The following is a 17913-nucleotide window of genomic DNA, read 5'->3' on the forward strand; positions in this document are numbered from 1 at the left end:
TCAACATGCTGTACATCTTAAGTACATAAATTTTTTTTTAAAAAGGTAGATTACCAAATAGTATAATGGCATGACCCTACATTTTCAAAGAAAAATATGTATATATATATAATGGAAAAACACTGAAAGGACATAAGCCAAATGCCAAAAATGGTTAATCATTGGATGATGGGAGTATGGTTGACTTTTATTTCCTTCCTTTTACTTATCTGTATTTCTTGCAACAAATATACATTACTTTTTAATATAAAAACGTTATTGCTGAAGAAAAATTTTTAAAAATCTGACCAATGGGCATTTTTGTACCTCTCCCATCACAGTTCTCAGGAAGAAAAGATTTAGGACTTTGGACTCTTCCTCTTCACCTTCAACCTAAAACCTATGCATCTTGGGCGACTGGACACAGCTTTTCCCTCCTTTGACTCACTGGGTCCATGGTGGCCCTGCCCTATGGGTCCAGCCTCTACTCAGTAGATGAAGCAGTACAAGTTTTGCTGCTGATGTGTTATGTGACTTTTGGCAAGATTCTTTTCCTTAGGGACTCCAGTTTCTCCTCTCTTAATCAATGATCTTCAAGGTCCCTTCCAGACAGAGGAAAGAACAGATTTAGAATCAGAAAACCTTGGTGGAGACTTGAGAATGTGGGCGTCACCTCTCAGGAAAATATTCTTTACTATTCTTCCGTTTTCCCAGTGTCTCCAGACAGGTAAAAAGCACCTCCCAGCCCAGGCCTTATAAAACCAGTGAGCCTTATATTTCACTAGTCCTGGTGCAGGGTTCGACACAGAGTAGTTGCTCAGTGAACTAGCCTTTTGCCTTCATCTTCTAAAAACAACCCCAAAATAGGTTTTCTAACCTTGCATTTGATGGTGATTTGAACGCAAGGTTGGTTTTAATTACTGGAGCACACGTTTTGCAAGTTTTTTGTTTTTTTTGTTTTTCTCCCTGAGGTAACAGCTACAGTGCCTATTTGTAACAATTTACCAAGCAGAGCACTTCTCCTGACATATCAGTGGCTGAGACATTCAAACTGTCTCTCAGCTGGGGCCTTTGTCGGAAACACCATCTCAGGGCTGCCTGCGGCGTGCTTGTACAACCACATTCCCGCAGGTGCCCAGGCTGTTGCCACGCGGCTTCCAGGGAGGGATCTGACGAAACTCTCGACTTCAGGGAAGTCCCAGCTTTGCCACTGTGGAGCTGTGTGACCTTGGACAAGTCCCTTCCTCCTTCAGGAACATTGCAATGGACCTAAGCGCTCTTCCCGGGTCCGTCTACGCTCTGGGGATGGTCGGGTGATCTGAAAAACATTCGCTTTTAACGTTTATTGATCTCAGGTGTCACGCGAATGAGGGACCACAAACAAGTAAGGGACTCATCGGTCGTAGCGAGCGAAAGAGCTTCTGCGACCCGCACCACAGGTCTCGCGAGATCTCCTCCTTGCGCTTCTCGGCGTCATCGTCTCGGCGGCCGTGGCAGCGACGGCGACAGCGCGTAAGGTACTCACAGGGGCGGCCCGTATCCCTCCGCCGCCGGCGCGGCCCAGCCCTCCCTCCCCGGCCCGCCAATCCCCGCTCTCCCGACCTGCCCCTCGGCCTGGGCCCACCCCGCGCTCCGCCTGCCCCACCCCGGCGGCGCCGCCCGCCCGCGCGTCCCTCGGTCCACCTGCAGCAAGCAGTCCCTCCGACCGTCCGACCCAGAGGCGCCGGCCGAGCCCGAGGCCTGGGCTCTTGCTCCCTGGCGGAGGGATCCGCGGCGGCTGAGGAGGCGGCGCTGAGCCTAGAAGGAAGAGGCAGCTACCGCGGTGGCGGCGGCGGCGGCGGCTCGGGCGGCAGCGCATAAAGGGGCCGCCGCCGGGTGATGCGGTGACCCCTGCGGCAGGCTCAGGAGCCGAGAGGGCCACGGCCCCAAGTCCGTCCCGCCGGACCCGCGCTCCGGAACTCCCCATCTTCTCCGGCCGACCCGCGATCACCGAGGCGGCCTCGCGCCCCCTCGTCCCTTCCCCGTCCCTCCCCTGCCCCTGTTCCCGCCCCGGGGGCCGCCTCCACCTGCCTCCCACGATGGCTCTGAAGAGAATCCACAAGGTAAGCTGCCAAAGGTCGGCTTTGGCGGGTCGGGCTGCCGGGTGGGTCGGCTGAGCAGGCTGCGGCCTGCATTTCCCGCCGTCGCCTCCGCCGGGCTCGCAGCTTCTTTGGACCCGGCTGCCGGCGATGCCCCGGCCGGGCTGCCTTCACACCCCACTCCCAGTGATGGCGCCCACGGAGGCCCGGGCGCGCTGCCCGCGCTTAGGCCGGAGGTATGTTCGCCGGCTCAGCGTTCCTTCCCGGCCTCCTCTCTAGGCCCCGCGTGGTATGGAGTCCCAGGGCCTCTCCCCGGCCTGGGACTGCTGTGCCAGAGGGCCATTGTCCGGCCGTGCCGGGAGGGGGTGCTGGGACTGGGGCGTTGGGCGGCCCCATCGACGGAGGTCGAAAGGGCTCTATGCCCCATCTCTGCCCATAAAACCCCTACCCCCACTTGCCTAGGCTTCCTCCACAGAACCGCTTGAGCTTGGGGCCCGTATCTCAGGCAGACTGAGGAAGCCTTTTTGTCCGATCCACAAATATTTCTGGAGTTCACTTGCCTCTTAGTGGCCGCACGCTTCGGTCCACTTAACTCTTCTAGAAACTGTTAAGAGTAGGAAGTTCAGGAGGAAATAAACATGACTTTTATGAGGCAGGAGGGAAGTAGAGGGAGAAGCGTTTTATTCCTTGAGGTTGCCAAATGTAGTCAGAAACTGACACTTCAGTTTGCAGGAATGGATTTAATAGAAAACCTGTTAAATTGTCAAGGGTAGAGGTAGAAACCTGAAAATTGAAAACCACTGGAGAGAATTTCATAAAGTTTCTTTTTACATTCTCTTCGCAAAACGGATTTTAACGCTTAAATTAGGTGATATGTTCAGGGAGATCCTTTTAATGTAGGAGGTATTTTGCTACCTTTTTCCATTAGGAAGGATTTCTTTGCCCTTTAGGATGAAGGGTTATTTATTTGTAGTTGCCTCTACAGAGGTTTTTCTAATATTGTTCTGGAGTATGGGTTTAGCTTAAAGTTTAGGGTTTTTTCCCTTCCCTGTAATATTGTAACCTCCTATTACCTCTCACTATCTTTTTTTCCTTCTTCTCAGAAGTGGGGAAGCGGCACTGGTGATTTTTGTTTGGTGTTTCACTTGGCTACTTGGAGAGGCTGTATTAAACCTCTAGCCAGTAAGAAGTAGATCCTGGGATTATCCATCCTAAAGGATGGGATAGAGATGCAAGGGGAAGAGAACCAATTTTCACCTTGCCTTAAACTCAGTGAAAATGCAGGTTTGGTCAGTTTAAACACCTCAGCTCAGCAGCTTGTCTTCGTTTCATTCTTGATCAAAGACCTTTAATGTGGAATTAATCCCAATGGTTACTGTAAATTAGGTTAGATCCTCACCAACTTCTTTTGACTTTGATTTCTATCAGATGAAAAAGGGCAGACTTTAGACAGAGTAAATCTACTAAAATGAAGCCGGTTATTTGTTAAAAGAAGCTTGAACTTTAAGCAAAGATCTCTTAACCATTTAAGGAGCAGGAGCACACTGAGGACAGGTCTTCCAAGTAAATAATACATATGCATTTTTAAGGCTTTAAGGAGTTATGAGATTTTAAAGACTAATTGAGAAGTTATCAATTCAAGATTATACTTGTGGAAGATTGTGGCCTTATTTTTAAAACCTGAAGAAGAGTGAGTATAATGTGCGATCACTTACAAATCAAGAAATGTAGCCTTTAATCTCTACTCTGATATGTATGTTATGGAGGTTTTTTCAGAAAAGGAACTAGCACTCAAAACATGCATTTTAATCTTCTAATATCCTTGCCTCCAATAATATGATTTCTTTTGAATACTACATGTTCTCTAGATTTTCTCTAAAAGATGCCCTTATTAAAATTTTAATAAGGAAAATCAAGTGTACACAATGATAATTTGAACTTTTAAAACTCAGTATTAACCTTTTTTCACCTGGTTTATAACCTAGAGCCATCCTCAAAGTATGGCTCAACTTCTGAGACTGCCAGGGATTAGAAAAATAAAATTTATTTTTGATGTACATACTAGTCATAGTCAATAAGATTGTGAAAACAAAATGGAGATTTTTTTCCCCTAACTTTTTTATGACACCAATTTTAAATTGAATGCAGACTTGGATAAGACCAGTCCTATCTCACCCTCAGCCCTAGTAATGTATCTGCGATGGAATCCCCCAAAGACATACTTGGCTTACATAACTGATCTTGGTCTTGAACCTTCTCAGTTGCTATTCTCTGAGAAAATAGTTCTGCTTAAATACCTCTCAACTTCAGATATCATGAACTACTGCATCTGGGTTCTAATAAAATTTTATTAAGAACAAATACTTTTGACATGTGGCATCTTTAGGAATTCAGTATCTTGTGTTTCATTGACAGAGGGAAATAGTGTTCTGTGAATCTGACAGTCCTTTAAATGCCATGACTTTTTTGGAAAAAGCTTTTGGTGGACTTTATTTTGATATATACTTTAAGGTCAACTGACCTATGCTTTAACAGAGTTTACCAAAGAGGTTTCATTTTGAACATCCATTGTAGTTCTGTGCAGGGATTGGGACCCTTTGGGATTGTTCGTATCTACACCAAATGGCCCCAGCCTGCTACGTTTTGAGGTTTTCTGCTGACATTATCAGTCTTCAGCTTTGATTTTGATGCTTTGAGTGTCTGCCTCTAGCAGCACCACCCCCAGCCCTTTTCCAGTTGGCTGCCTCTCATCTGTTGTGGGCTGGGAAACCAGATCACTGAGCTTATTAAAATTATGTCTAAAATAAGATCCAGTAGGCTCTGAGTGAAGAGGGCTTCATGTGTTCTGTGAACTGTGTGGTCTCACTGATCAGAGACCTTTTTTTACTTGCTTCCTGTTTTTCTTCTTTACCTTTGTTATACAGATGCAGGAAGCTTTTTGTTGCTCTTAGCGTGCCATAATATTGAAATACAAGGTTAATTTCTTTATTTTGAGGAAGGGTAAAAGGCTGAATATCATGATTCTTTGAAGAATTGAAGACAGACCAAAGTTAAGATGCTAAAAAGCTCTTAACAATGATAGTGCCTTGTACATTTTAATGGTGTCGTGCTAGTTATAGTTAACATTTGGAATACATAGCTTTAATGCCAGGGCTATCACTTGATTTACTGTATTTCTATGATTAAAGGTCTTAAGGCCCCTGAAAAGCCCAGTCAGTCAATTTTCCAGTAGAATAAAGATTTCAAACTCTGATGGCTAGGCAGGTGACCAAAGTGAGCAAAGAGAATTGGAGGGAGCTAGAAATTGCATGTGCTATTAGAAGAGGGCAGCTGCTATTCAGCTCCCTCCAAATGTTGCTATTGCCAGGATCTGTGCCCAAAGTTGCCAGATTTTTTTTTTTTAAGGGAAGCCACAAATCCAGATTTTTGGCAGCCAATTCAAATTAAAAACAACAAAACCAAAAGACATCACCACACTTTTTTGTAGATTGGTAGGCACCAGTTCAGTATATGAATTAAAAATAACCGAAGATTGAGGTTCAGCAACTAACCAGGAGTGTAAGGATTAAATCATTTAAACCATACTTTGTCTTTTTAAAAGTGTCAAAGTATTGTTTTATGTAAATGGGTACAATTAAGTATCAGTAGTTTTTTGTAAACTTCTAATTAACTTCTTTGGTGAAGTTTTATATGGTTATAGTCATAGGAAAAGCCAATTTAGTAGATGCATTGATCCCATGGTAGGAGTTTACATCTTAACTCTTAACTTCATTGTGATCCTGTTTCATGTTATGAATCATCTTTTTGTAGACTACATACTTTCAAAATGTCTAAGATTGCCAGTTACCAAAGGGTGATTTTTAAGGATATGGGAAAGGAGTTGTAACATTGTAACAGTACTAATTTTAAGATTATTTTAAAATACTGTACTAGAAGTGTGATATCATACATTGCATTAATCTTATCAGAGGTAAGGATCCAGTGAATTCCAGTCAAAATGATGAAACAAATTAGCAAATAGTCTTGAGTATTTGGAACTTCAGTATAATAAATGGTTGACAGAAGATGACTGTTTGAATTAGTTTTATCTTGGAAAGCAGACATCCTTTTTATTTATTTATTTATTTGGCTGTGTGGGGTCTTCGTTGCTGCGCACAGGCTTTTCTCTAGTTGCGGCGAGTGGGGGCTACTCTTCGTTGTGGTGCGTGGGCTTCTCATTGTGGTAGCTTCTCTCGTTGCAGAGCATGGGCTCTAGACGTGCGGGCTTCAATAGTTGTGGTACACGGGCTCAGTAGTTGTGGCTTGCGAGCTCTAGAGCACAGGCTCAGTAGTTGTGGTGCACGAGCTTAGTTGCTCCACGGCATGTGGGATCTTCCCGGACCAGGGCTCGAACCCGTGTCCCCTGCATTGGCAGGCGGATTCTCAACCACTGCGCCACCAGGGAAGCCCCAGACATACCTTCTTACTCCAAAAGATAAGCTTCTTGAAATCTCAGGGAAGATTTTTATTTTTTCCTTTAGAAAAGGATTTTTTGTTTCACAAAGGTTCATTGAATTGAGAAACTTTATTTGGCTCTTCTGGGTTGCTATTTAAATGTAATTTAAACAGCCGTCATTAACTTAATAAATCTAGGGTTTTTTTTTAAGTCTCCCAGTGTGTATTACTGTACTGCTGACTGACAAGGAGGAAGTTTTGACAAAGCCCAATTCTGGATATTTTAGTCCAGAGAGAGAGGGCTGCTGAAATATCCTAGGCAGTTCCCAGGATAGGAATACCTGACTCATGCCTGATGCTGCCAGCAACCTCTGCAGCCTCATCCCAGAAATGAAGGAGCACACTTGTTTTTTCTGTAGAAATAAAATTTTGGTGGTTAGGTTCCCAGACTAACCTTCAAAATCATGTTAAACTATGACATAGGAAATAAAGTACCATTTGTTCTTTTGTCTGCACAGTCAAGTGAAATTTCAAGTAATAGAATCAGAAAATTTTAGCACTGCATCACCTCTCAGAGCTACTGTCTGAAAAGGCCATGTGACTTAGTAGGGCTGGATAAAGAACCTGGGTTTTTTGACTGTGCCCAGTGTCTTTTCTGGCAGGCCCTATACTCGTAGGTAGTCGTTAGGTATGTAAATCCAGAGGATGCAATCTTTTTCTTTTGTTTGAACAATTGGATATTTAAACTATGCCCTGGAACCAGAATATTTTTTCCTCAACATCTCTTGTTATTGTTGGAGAGGTGTCTATGAATTCCCTTAAAACTATGTAGATTTTTTGGGGGGGGGCGGGTTTCAATGTTTTAATTCCAAAAAGCAGAAAAATAAGAAACTATGCAAATTTTTGATGTTCTGTCCTCCATATATCTTTCATCATAGTCAAATGGTTTTTTTTTTTTTTTTCAAATGGGTTTTTTAATCTCTCCAAAAGACTAAGAATCACTGTCCCGTCTCCTTAAACATTCTGTTTTAATCTCAGTAGGTGACCCAATTACCTATTCTGTAGAGGAAATAGAAATTTGTGTGAATTCTTTCAAATTTCCTTTGAGGCCTTTAAAAAGAAAAAGAAAAACCAAACACCACAGCTACCATCTTTAGAGTACTCACTCTGTATCAGAATGACTGAATCTTCTGAACAACCCTATGAAAATTCTGTTCTCCCCAGGTTAGAAGAGAAAATGGAGATTTGGAGAAGTAAACAAACTTGCCTGTGATTATATGGCTATGATAGGAAAAGCCAGGATTCAAATGCATTCGATCTTGACTATGGAGCCAGCCATTGCTCCAAGTATATACCTTAGTCATTGCTCTTCTTCCCTTTTGTCTCTGAAGAATCTATACTTTACCCATTGCAAGCTAACTTTTTTTTCATCCTATTCTTTTTGCCAGGTCCTTGCTCTCTAGTAATTGTCCCTGCTCTCCTAGTTCTAATCTCTTCTCTGACTCTCCTAAGCATCCAAACTTGTCTAAGACTTTCCTCATCCTAAAAAAAAAACTTTTAAACTCTCCTCTCCCCTAGAGCTGATTCCTTTCCTTCCTCCTCTTTATCCCTTCCATCTCTGGCATTTCAGTTCCAAAATTCTTGACAGAATAGTGTCTGTTCACTGTTCTGGGACTGTTCAGTAAGGTCACTGATGATTACTTAATTGCCAAATTCAATGGATACCTCAGTTTTGTAACACTTAGTGTGATTATACTCACATTATTACTCATTTCCCTTAACTTTTGATAAACTTTCTCCTCCTTTCTCATATCTAGTGTTCTAATAATGTTAGTATTTCCTAACGTTATTAGAACACTTTTCAAACTAATATTATTTATGGATACAAACAAAAGTTCATGAAATAATGCACACTTGGATTAAAATTGACAGCACAAATGGCTGTCAATTAGGTAAGCTAATTAACATAATCAATATATAATATACAAGCACAAAAATAGGTAAATTAACTTAAAAACAAAATATATTAAGATGAAACATTATTCATTGTCATTTTGCTATAAAGTAACAAACACCTAAAGAATAGTATTTTAAGAAAATGAAAGGGATCCTCATCAGGTGCTGCACTAAATGTGTTACTCTTGGGAATTCCCTGGCGGTCCAGTGGTTAGGACTCCACGCTTTACTGCTGAGGGCCTGGGTTTGATCCCTGGTTAGGGAACTAAGATCCCACAAGCTGTGTGGCATGGCCAAAAGAAAAAGACGATGTGTTACTCTGTATTGTTTTCATTATAGTATAATGTGAAAATTTTTTCAGGCAGGTGCACTACAACAAAAGAAAGAATTAAAACTGCATGTTTTGCAATATTCATGCAATTAGGCCACTACCAACATTATTAATTGTCTCATGGGCAGACAGATCACCTAATTAAAAAATAAAAAGTATATGCTTTGCTCATGTTTATTTTAAAATAATCTGGTTTTTCGGGCTTAAGAATCAAAGGACTCTGCTTTTCATTTAAAACTTCCATGGGACTTCCCTGGTGGCGCGGTGGTTGAGAATCCCCCTGCCGATGCAGGGGACACGGGTTCGTGCCCCAGTCCGGGAGGATCCCACATGCCACGGAGCAGCTGGGCCTGTGAGCCGTGGCCACTGAGCCTGCGCGTCTGGAGCCTGTGCTCTGCAACGGGAGAGGCCACAACAGTGAGAGGCCCACGTACCGCAAAACAAAACAAAACAAACAAACAAAACCCTTCCATATTCTAGCTATAAGTCCATGGGGAATGTAGAAATATTTAGTATTCAATAAGCTTTGATTAAATAACTTCTCAAATATATATTGAATTATGATAATAAACAGGATAGTTCACTGAAGTCAGGTAATACCCATGGTTAAATGCTGTTTATGCATCGGAACACATATAATTTGCTTTGTGGTGTGCAAGTTTCTTGAGGCAAATTATTGCTTTAAATTCGTGGAAATATGTAGTATTTCTTAAAGACATATTAAAAGTAGATAAAATTTAGGACAAAAAGATTGCCATTTTTATTCCTATAATACATGTTAGTGTCTCATGAGAAATATTAGTGTAATTGAAACAGTTCTAATTGATCTTTCTCAGAATTATTTTCCTTTAGTCTTTGTGCTTTTCCTTATGCCTTCTCAACCCACTCTCTCCTCCTGAATTCTTTCTTCATCCTTGGAGATCCAACAGACTGCTTCTCTGTGAAACATGCCCCAGTAATGCAGGCAGTAGGATTCTGCTGTAGAACTGTTTCTTAGTATGTAGACATGATTGATTATTACCCCCTCTAGACTGAGCTCTTCTGGGCAAAGTCCCTGTCTTACTTATTATATTCCCAGTACCTGATGTATAGTAGGCATTCAGTTTTTGCCAGCAACATTTAATGAAAGTCAACAGCAAGTGGTATAGTGGAAAAAAATAGTAGGATTTTGGAGCAACATGCCTACTGAGTCATGTTCTAACCCTGTGGCCTTAGGCAAGTTACTTCACTGATTTTTTTTTGGCCTCAGCTTCCTTGCCTATAGAATGAGGATAGTGTCACATACCCTGCAAGCCTGTGGGGGATGAGTAGAAAGAAAATATGGACCATGTAAAAGATAGTTTTTTGTTTTTTGTTTTTTTTTTAAACTTATTTATTTAATTTATTTATTTTTGGCTGCGTTGGGTCTTCATTGCTGCATGCGGGCTTTCTCTAGTTGCAGTGAGCAGAGACTACTCTTCATTGTGGTGCGCGGGCTTCCCATTGCGGTGGCTTCTCGTTGCGGAGCACGGGCTCTAGGCGCATGGGCTTCAGTAGTTGTGGCACGCAGGCTCAGTAGTTGTGGCTCGCGGGCTCTAGAGCGCAGGCTCAGTAGTTGTGGCACGCGGGCTTAATTGCTCCGCGGCATGTGGGATCTTCCTGGACCAGGGCTCGAACCTGTGTCCCCTGCATTGGCAAGCGGATTCTTAACCACTGTGCCACCAGGGAAACCCAAAAGATAGTTTTTAATATTAATTACCACTGGCTTAACTGCCCAGTAATGATGACCCATGAAATTGGTAGAATCTTGAAATCTTAGGTGTCAGTGTTAAGTGTCTGTTTAGCATTTCACCTTCATTGGTACCCCAACCAAGAAAGAAAAGGGAAAAAAATATACCCTGATGTTGTAAGGTGATGTTTTCTAATATTTCTAAATGAAAAAAGGGACTGACTTCCAAATTTTTTCTTCAACAAAGTTCTAACTATTGTTATCTTAATACGTTTTCAATAAATGTGATACTTTTGTAAGCCTAGACGTGAAAACAGTTCTCTTAACATAATCTTGTAATAGAAGTATCTGCTGCTGTCCTTTGAGCATGTCCCCGCACCACCTGTAGAACATCAGTGCCTATATAAGTGATAGCACTCCTTTGCCAACTTCTTAAGGGCGTATAGCAGATAAAACATTTGAAATCAAAGCTGAATTTTACAGAAGCTGCAGTGATAACAGTTTAGAAATAGGTTTCTTAAAATAATAGTATGCTAATGGGAGTGAGTGATTTTCTTTAGATTAAATGTCCTCATTTATACCATCTGTATTAGTTTCATAGGGCTGCTGTAATAAATTACAAAAAACTGAGTGGCTTAAAACAACAGAAATCTATTCTCTCACAGTTTTGGAGGCCAAATGTCCAAAATGAGCATACCTTCAGGGCCACACTCCCTCTGGAAGCTCTGTGGGAGGATCCTTCCTTGCCTCTTCCAGCTTCTGGTGACTGTAAGCATTCCTTGGTTTGTGGCCGCATCACTTCAGTCTCTGCCTTCATCTTCACACTACCTTCTCTGTGTGTGGTCTTCTCTTTTATCTCTTATAAGGACACTTGATCTTACACTTAGGGCCCACCCATGTAATCCAAGATGATCTTATCTCAAGATCCTTAATTTAATTATGTTTACAAAGACCCTTTTTCCAAATAAGGTAACATTTATAGGTCCAAGTAATTAAGATGTGCCACATACCGTTTTAGGGACCATTCAATGCTGTATACCATCTAATCCCCAAATTCTAATAAAGTGACTGCTGTAATTACAGTTGGGCTTTTCTGATTTTGTTTTTATCTTTCTAAAATTTTGAAACAATCTCAAACCTACCAGGGAAGTTGCAAATACAATACCTAGAACATCTTTTTCTTTAACCATTTCAGAGTAAGGTGCCAACATGATGACTCATCAACCCCAAATACTTTAATGTGTATTTCTTACAAAATGGACATTCTGCTACATAATCGCAGTATAACCATCAAAATTAGGAAATTTCCATTGAGATACTACTGCTATCTAATCGTCAGACTCCATTTAAGTTTTGCCAGTTGTTCCAATAATGTCCTTTATAGGAAAGAATCCAGTCTGTAGTTACTTGTTGCATTTAGTTATCTATCTCTAGTTTTCTTTAATTCCTTAGTCTTTCCTTTGCTTCATGACCTCAACACTTTTTTTAAATTAAAGTGTAGTTGCTTTATGACCTTGACACTTTTAAAGATTAGAGTCCAGTTATTTTGCAGAATGTCTCTCAGTTTGTGTTTTTCTGATATTTCCTTGTGATTAGATTTAGGTCATGCATCTTTGGCAGGAATGTCACAGAAGCAATGCTATGTCTGTCTCTACATCCTATCAAGTGGTACATGATTTTGGTTGGATTCTTTTCATTCCATCCTGTCAGGTGGTATACAGTTTCAGTTTGACCCATTACTGAGAATTTTCACTTCCATCACTTGATTAAGGTGATATCTACCAGGTTTCATACTGTAAAGTTACTCTTTTTCCTTTTGTAATGAGTAAATAATTTGTATGGAGTTGCTTTGAATATATGTACTTCTTCTGTTTTTACTCTTTATCTATTGCTGCATAAGGAAATACCCTAAAACTTAGCTGCTTAAAACAATAAACATTTATTATCACATAGATTCTGAAGATTGGGAATCCAAGAATGGCTAAAAGCTGGGTGGTTCTGGCTCAGGGTCTTTTTTTTTTTTTTTTTTTTTTTTGCGGTACGCGCGGGCCTCTCACTGTGTGGCCTCTTCTGTCGCGGAGCACAGGCCCAGCGGCCATGGCCCACGGGCCCAGCAGCTCCACGGCATGCGGGATCCTCCCAGACTGGGGCACGAACCCGCGTCCCCTGCACCGGCAGGCGGACTCCCAACCACTGCGCCACCAGGGAAGCCCTCAGGGTCTTTTTTGAGGTTGCAGCCAAGCTGTTGCCGAGGGTTGCAGTACTCTGAAGACTAGAGGATCTCCTTCCAAGCTCACTCCGTGGTTGTTGGCGGATCTCAGTTCCTTGTGGGTTGCTGGACTTACAGACTCATTTCCTCCCCACGTGGGTTTCTCCGACTCAGAGCTGCCTGAGTGTGCTTAAGACATAGCAGCTGGGTTCCCTCAGAGTGATCTAAGAGAGATAGAGCATCCAAGTGAAAGCCTGTAGTATCTTTTATAACCTAATCTCAGAATCGACAGGCGTACCATCACTTCTGCCATGTTCTGTTGGCCTCACAGATTACCCCTGGTACAGTGTGGCAGGGAAGACTGCACAAGGGTGTGAATACTAGGAGTTCAGGATCGTTGGGAGCCAACCTGGAGTCTGGGTGCCACGCTGTTACTCAAAAATTTTAACTTACTCATTTTAAAGTTTATATTTGTATGGACTCATGATTTCCTATTTTATTCATGTGGGTTTTAATAATTTATTATTATTTACTTTAATCCTCAAATTGTCCCCAGTTTGCTTTTTTCCCCATCATTTGAGCACTTCTTTAAGTTCTGGCACAAAAAGATGTTTCCTGCATTTTCTTCTACCTTCCCTGCTCTAGCTCTGTTATCATCTATTTTTCCAAGGATCCCTTGGTCTTTTTATTGGTGAATGGTATTTAGAAACCAAGATCTGGATGCTAGGTATGCTCATTGCTTTTGGAATCTCACTGTTTCCAGGCTTTCTCAGTGTAATCAGTGGATGTAGCTAGGGGAATATGTGTATGTATAGATTTACTTTTCTCTATATATATCAAAAACCATGAGTTCACACCGGTGCCTCTAATTCCAGTCCAGTACCATAGGGTTCACCCCGTATTTTTTCCTTTCAATATTGGTATTCCTTTTCTTACAGTGAAAAACCTGGCTTCCGTTAATGTATTTACTCATTTGATCAATTCCCCTGTGTATAATCAACTTCCCATTGCTGTGGCCCACCTGCATAGATACGATTCTTTGTCCCCGTCTCTCCTAGGGATGCCCTTCTTAACTCTGTCCTATCTTGGACATCCTGCACTGGGTCATGCCCATTCCCCTGTGGATAGCCTCACTATTTTAAAAAACAAATTACAATATAGGACTTGTTTGACATAAATATTTAGATTAAAAACTGTTTAAAATAATAATGCTAATTGTTACTTAAAACACATATGGAAAAATCAATCTAGTGATTGTGACCACATGCACTTTTCCCAGTTAGGGAATATGGCATTTTCTATAGCCCATTTTTGGAAAAAACTAAAACCATAATTTTAGTTTAGTGTTATTATTATGAGACAATTTTGATAATTATACTAGTAACCTGTATAAACTAGTCTCCATTCTTAGAAATAGTTGGAAGGAACCATAATTTAAAGTCCCGAAACTTAATCTTTTATTATGAAGTATTTTTATGTCTACAGAAAGTTTTAGATACTGATGTGACCAACACCTAGGTACTTACTATCCAGTTTAAGATTCAGACCTACCTAATTAACTTCAGTCAGGAGCCATGGCTTCTTTTGGTAATTTATGAGCTTGGGATCTTTGCATATATTTAGAAATATTCATGTTTTGATAAAGGTACATTGTTGTAAGTAATGGGGAATTACTTGTGAAACCTCCCCTACTTTACCTATTGCATCAAGGCAATACTATATCATCACTGAGTTAAGTAGTAGGCTAGATTCCTGTCCATTGAAAGGTTATTTATACTTTAAGCATTGTGTTTCACTTTTGTTGACTAGAAGTAATAAAATCCACTTTGAAGTAATTGAGCTTACCAGGAGTATATCATACATGCTTGTGAGCTCTTTTTAGAATTGTGAATTGCCATGATATTTATATCCATTTCAAGGTTGACTTGAAATCATTGCCCACATGTTTAAAACACTGATTAAATTGGTTTAAAACAGAAATTTGAATTCCTTTCAAAGAGAAATAGTTATACCATTTATTTTTATCACTACAGGGCAAATCTCTAATGAATAAAAATTTGTTTAACTTACAGTGACAATCCCAAAACATGCTTATGCAATATTTTTTTTCAGTATATCCAAGTCTTATTTCAGTTCCTCTATTGTTGAACCTATAACTTGATATGAAAATTAAATTGTATGAGGTCACATAAACCATTAATACAAGGTTAAGAAGATTGTTCAGACTTTGAAGAACAACTTGAAGGTAACAATGTAGTGGCATTGGATCATGAACATGACTTGATCTAATCTGGGAGTGTGAGGTAGGACCACCAGTGTGGCACTCCTTTTACTTTTTTTAAATTTTACTTATTTATTTTTGGCTGTGCTGGGTCTTCGTTTCTGTGTGTGGGCTTTCTCTAGTTGCGGCGAGCAGGGGCCACTCTTCATCGCAGTGCGCGGGCCTCTCACTGTCACAGCCTTTCTTGTTGCGGAGCATAAGCTCCAGACGCGCAGGCTCAGTAGTTGTGGCTCACGGGCCTAGTTGCTCCGCAGCATGTGGAATCCTCCCAGACCAGGGCTTGAACCCATGTCCCCCGCACTGGCAGGCAGATTCTCAACCACTGCACCACCAGGGAAGCTCTCCTTTTACTTTTATAGTCTGTACTTTCATTGTCTTCTGGCTTCCAGTATTGCTGTTAAGTCCCAAACTATTCTGATTCCTGATCCTATATATGTGACCACCTTCCTTTCTGGAAGCTTATAGATTTTCTTTGTCCCCAATGTTGTGAAATTTCATGATGTTTGGTGGTGTAGGTCAGTTTTCACTTATTTTACTCAACATTCAGTTGGTCTTTTTGAGTCTTTTTTTTTTAATATTTATTTATTGGCTGCATCGGGTCTTAGTTGCAGCACGTGGGATCTTTCATTGCGGCACACGGGCTCTTTGTTGCAGCATGCGGGCTTCTCTCTAGTAGTGGCATGCAGGCTCATTAGTTGTGGCACATGGACTCTCTAGTTGCAGCACGCAGACTCCAGAGGGCGCAGGCTTTGTAGTTGTGGCACATGGGCTCTCTAGTTGTGGCGTGCCAGCTCCAGAGCGTGTCGGCTCTGTAGTTGTGGAACGTGGGCTCTCTAGTTGTGACGCACAGGCTCAGTAGTTGCAGTGCACAGGCTTAGTTGCCCCTCGGCATGTGGGATCTTAGTTCCCTGACCAGGAATTGAACTGGCGTCCCCTGCATTGCAAGACCGATTCTTAACCACTGGACCACCAGGGAAGTCCCTGAGTCTATCTATATGGATTTGTTTATTCTGGACCTTTCATGTAAATAGAATCATACAATATGTGACCTTTTGTGTCTGGCTTCTTTTGTTCAGGCATAGAGTTTTCAAGGTTTAGCCAAGTTGTATATATCAGTAGTTAATTTCTTTTTATGGCTGAATAATATTACATTGTATGAATTTACCACACTTCCTTTTTCCATTCATCAGTTGATGGGCATTTGGGTTGTTTTCTTTTTTTTTTTTTTTTTCCCCGGTACGTGGGCCTCTCACTGTCGTGGCCTCTCCCGTTGCAGAGCAACAGGCTCTGGACGCGCAGGCTCAGCGGCCATGGCTCACGGGCCCAGCCGCTCTGCGGCATGTGGGCTCTTCCCAGACCGGGGCACGAACCCGTGTCCCCTGCATCGGCAGACGGAATCTCAACCACTGCTCCACCAGGGAAGCCCTGTTTTCATTTTTTAACTATTAGAATGATACTGCTATGAACATTTATTTTAAAATTTTTGTGTTAACGTATGTTTTCATTCCTCTTGGATATATACCTCAGAGTGGAATTGCTGGATCATATGGTTAATTTATTTTTAATTTTTTTGTTTCCTTCTAAGAATTTTACAGTTTTAACTCTTACATTTAGGTATTTGATCTGTTTTTTCCAATTTTATTTTATTTTATTTTATTTTGCGGTACGCGGTCCTCTCACTGCTGTGGCCTCTCCCGTTGTGGAGCACAGGCTCCGGATGCGCAGGCACAGCGGCCATGGCCCACAGGCCCAACCGCTCCGCAGCATGTGGGATCCTCCCGGATCGGGGCACGAACCCATGTCCCCTGCATCAGCAGGCAGACTCTCAACCACTGCATCACCAGGGAAGCCCCAATTTTTTAATTGTTGTAAAATACATATAAGATTTACCATTTTCACCATTTTTAAATATACAGTTCATTGGTATTAAGTATATTTGTATTGTTGTACAACCGTTACTACTCCATCTCCAGAACTCTTTGTTTTTCAAAACTGAGAGTCTGTACCCATTAAACAGTGACTCCTGATTTCTCCCTAGCCTTTAAGCACCCACCATTGTACTTTATCTCTCTATGGTTTTGACTGGGTTCCTCATAGAAGTGGACTCATACAGTATTTCTCTTTTTGTGACTGATTTATTTCACTTAGCACAGTGTCCTCAGGGTTCATCTATGTTGTCAGAGTTTCCTTCCTTTTTGAAGGCTATTTACTATTCCATTGTATGTATATACCATATTTGCCTATCCATTCATCTGCTGTTGGACACTTGGGTTGTTTACACATTTTAGCTATTCTGAATAATTCTGTAGTCAGCATGGGTGTATCTTTTCAAGACCCTGCTTTCAGTTATTTTGGGTATATACCTAGAACTGGAATTGCTGGATCATATGGTAATTATATTTATTTATTTATATATAATTAATTTATTTATTGGCTGCGTTGAGTCTTCGTTGCTGCCTGTGGGCTTCTTCTCTCTAGTTGCAATGAGTGGGGGCTACTCTTCATTGCGGTGTGCGGACTTCTCATTGCGGTGGCCTCTCTTGTTGCAGAGCACCAGCTCTAGGTGTGTGGGCTTCAGTAGTTTCAGCACGCGGGCTCAGTAGCTGTGGTACGTGGGCCCTAGAGCGCGCGGGCTTCAGTGGTTGTGGCTCGCGGGCTCTAGAGCGCAGCCTCAGTAGTTGTGGCGCATGGACTTCAGTGGTTGTGGCTCACGGGCTCTAGAGCCGAGGCTTAGTAGTTGTGGTGCACGGGCTTAGTGCTCTGCAGCATGTGGGATCTTCCCGGACCAGGGATTGAACTCATGTCGCCTACATTGGCAGGCGGATTCTTAACTGCTGCACGACCAGGGAAGTCCCCAGTAGTTTTATTTTTAGTTTTGAGCAACTACCATACTGTTTTCCACAGTGGCTACACCATTTTACGTTCCCCCTCCCCCAC

At 41.9% G+C, this 17913-nt stretch overlaps 1 protein-coding gene across 2 annotated transcripts in view; it reads left to right on the plus strand.

Moving 5' to 3' along the window:
- The first annotated feature begins 1669 nt into the window (after positions 1-1669).
- The window catches only part of UBE2D2 (ubiquitin conjugating enzyme E2 D2), a 59541-nt gene continuing 43297 nt past the window's right edge, over positions 1670-17913 (plus strand). The window contains exon 1 of one of the 2 annotated variants that reach the window (XM_067731927.1): positions 1670-2081. Coding sequence is in view for 1 of the 2 variants with exons in the window: in XM_067731928.1 (XP_067588029.1) it covers positions 2058-2081 (24 nt within the window). In the remaining variant the exon portion in view is untranslated. The remainder of the gene's footprint in view (positions 2082-17913) is intronic. The other variant, XM_067731928.1, reaches the window with a different exon arrangement.

This window comes from Pseudorca crassidens, chromosome 3, assembly GCF_039906515.1.
Source record: "Pseudorca crassidens isolate mPseCra1 chromosome 3, mPseCra1.hap1, whole genome shotgun sequence".
Lineage (NCBI taxonomy): Eukaryota > Metazoa > Chordata > Mammalia > Artiodactyla > Delphinidae > Pseudorca > Pseudorca crassidens.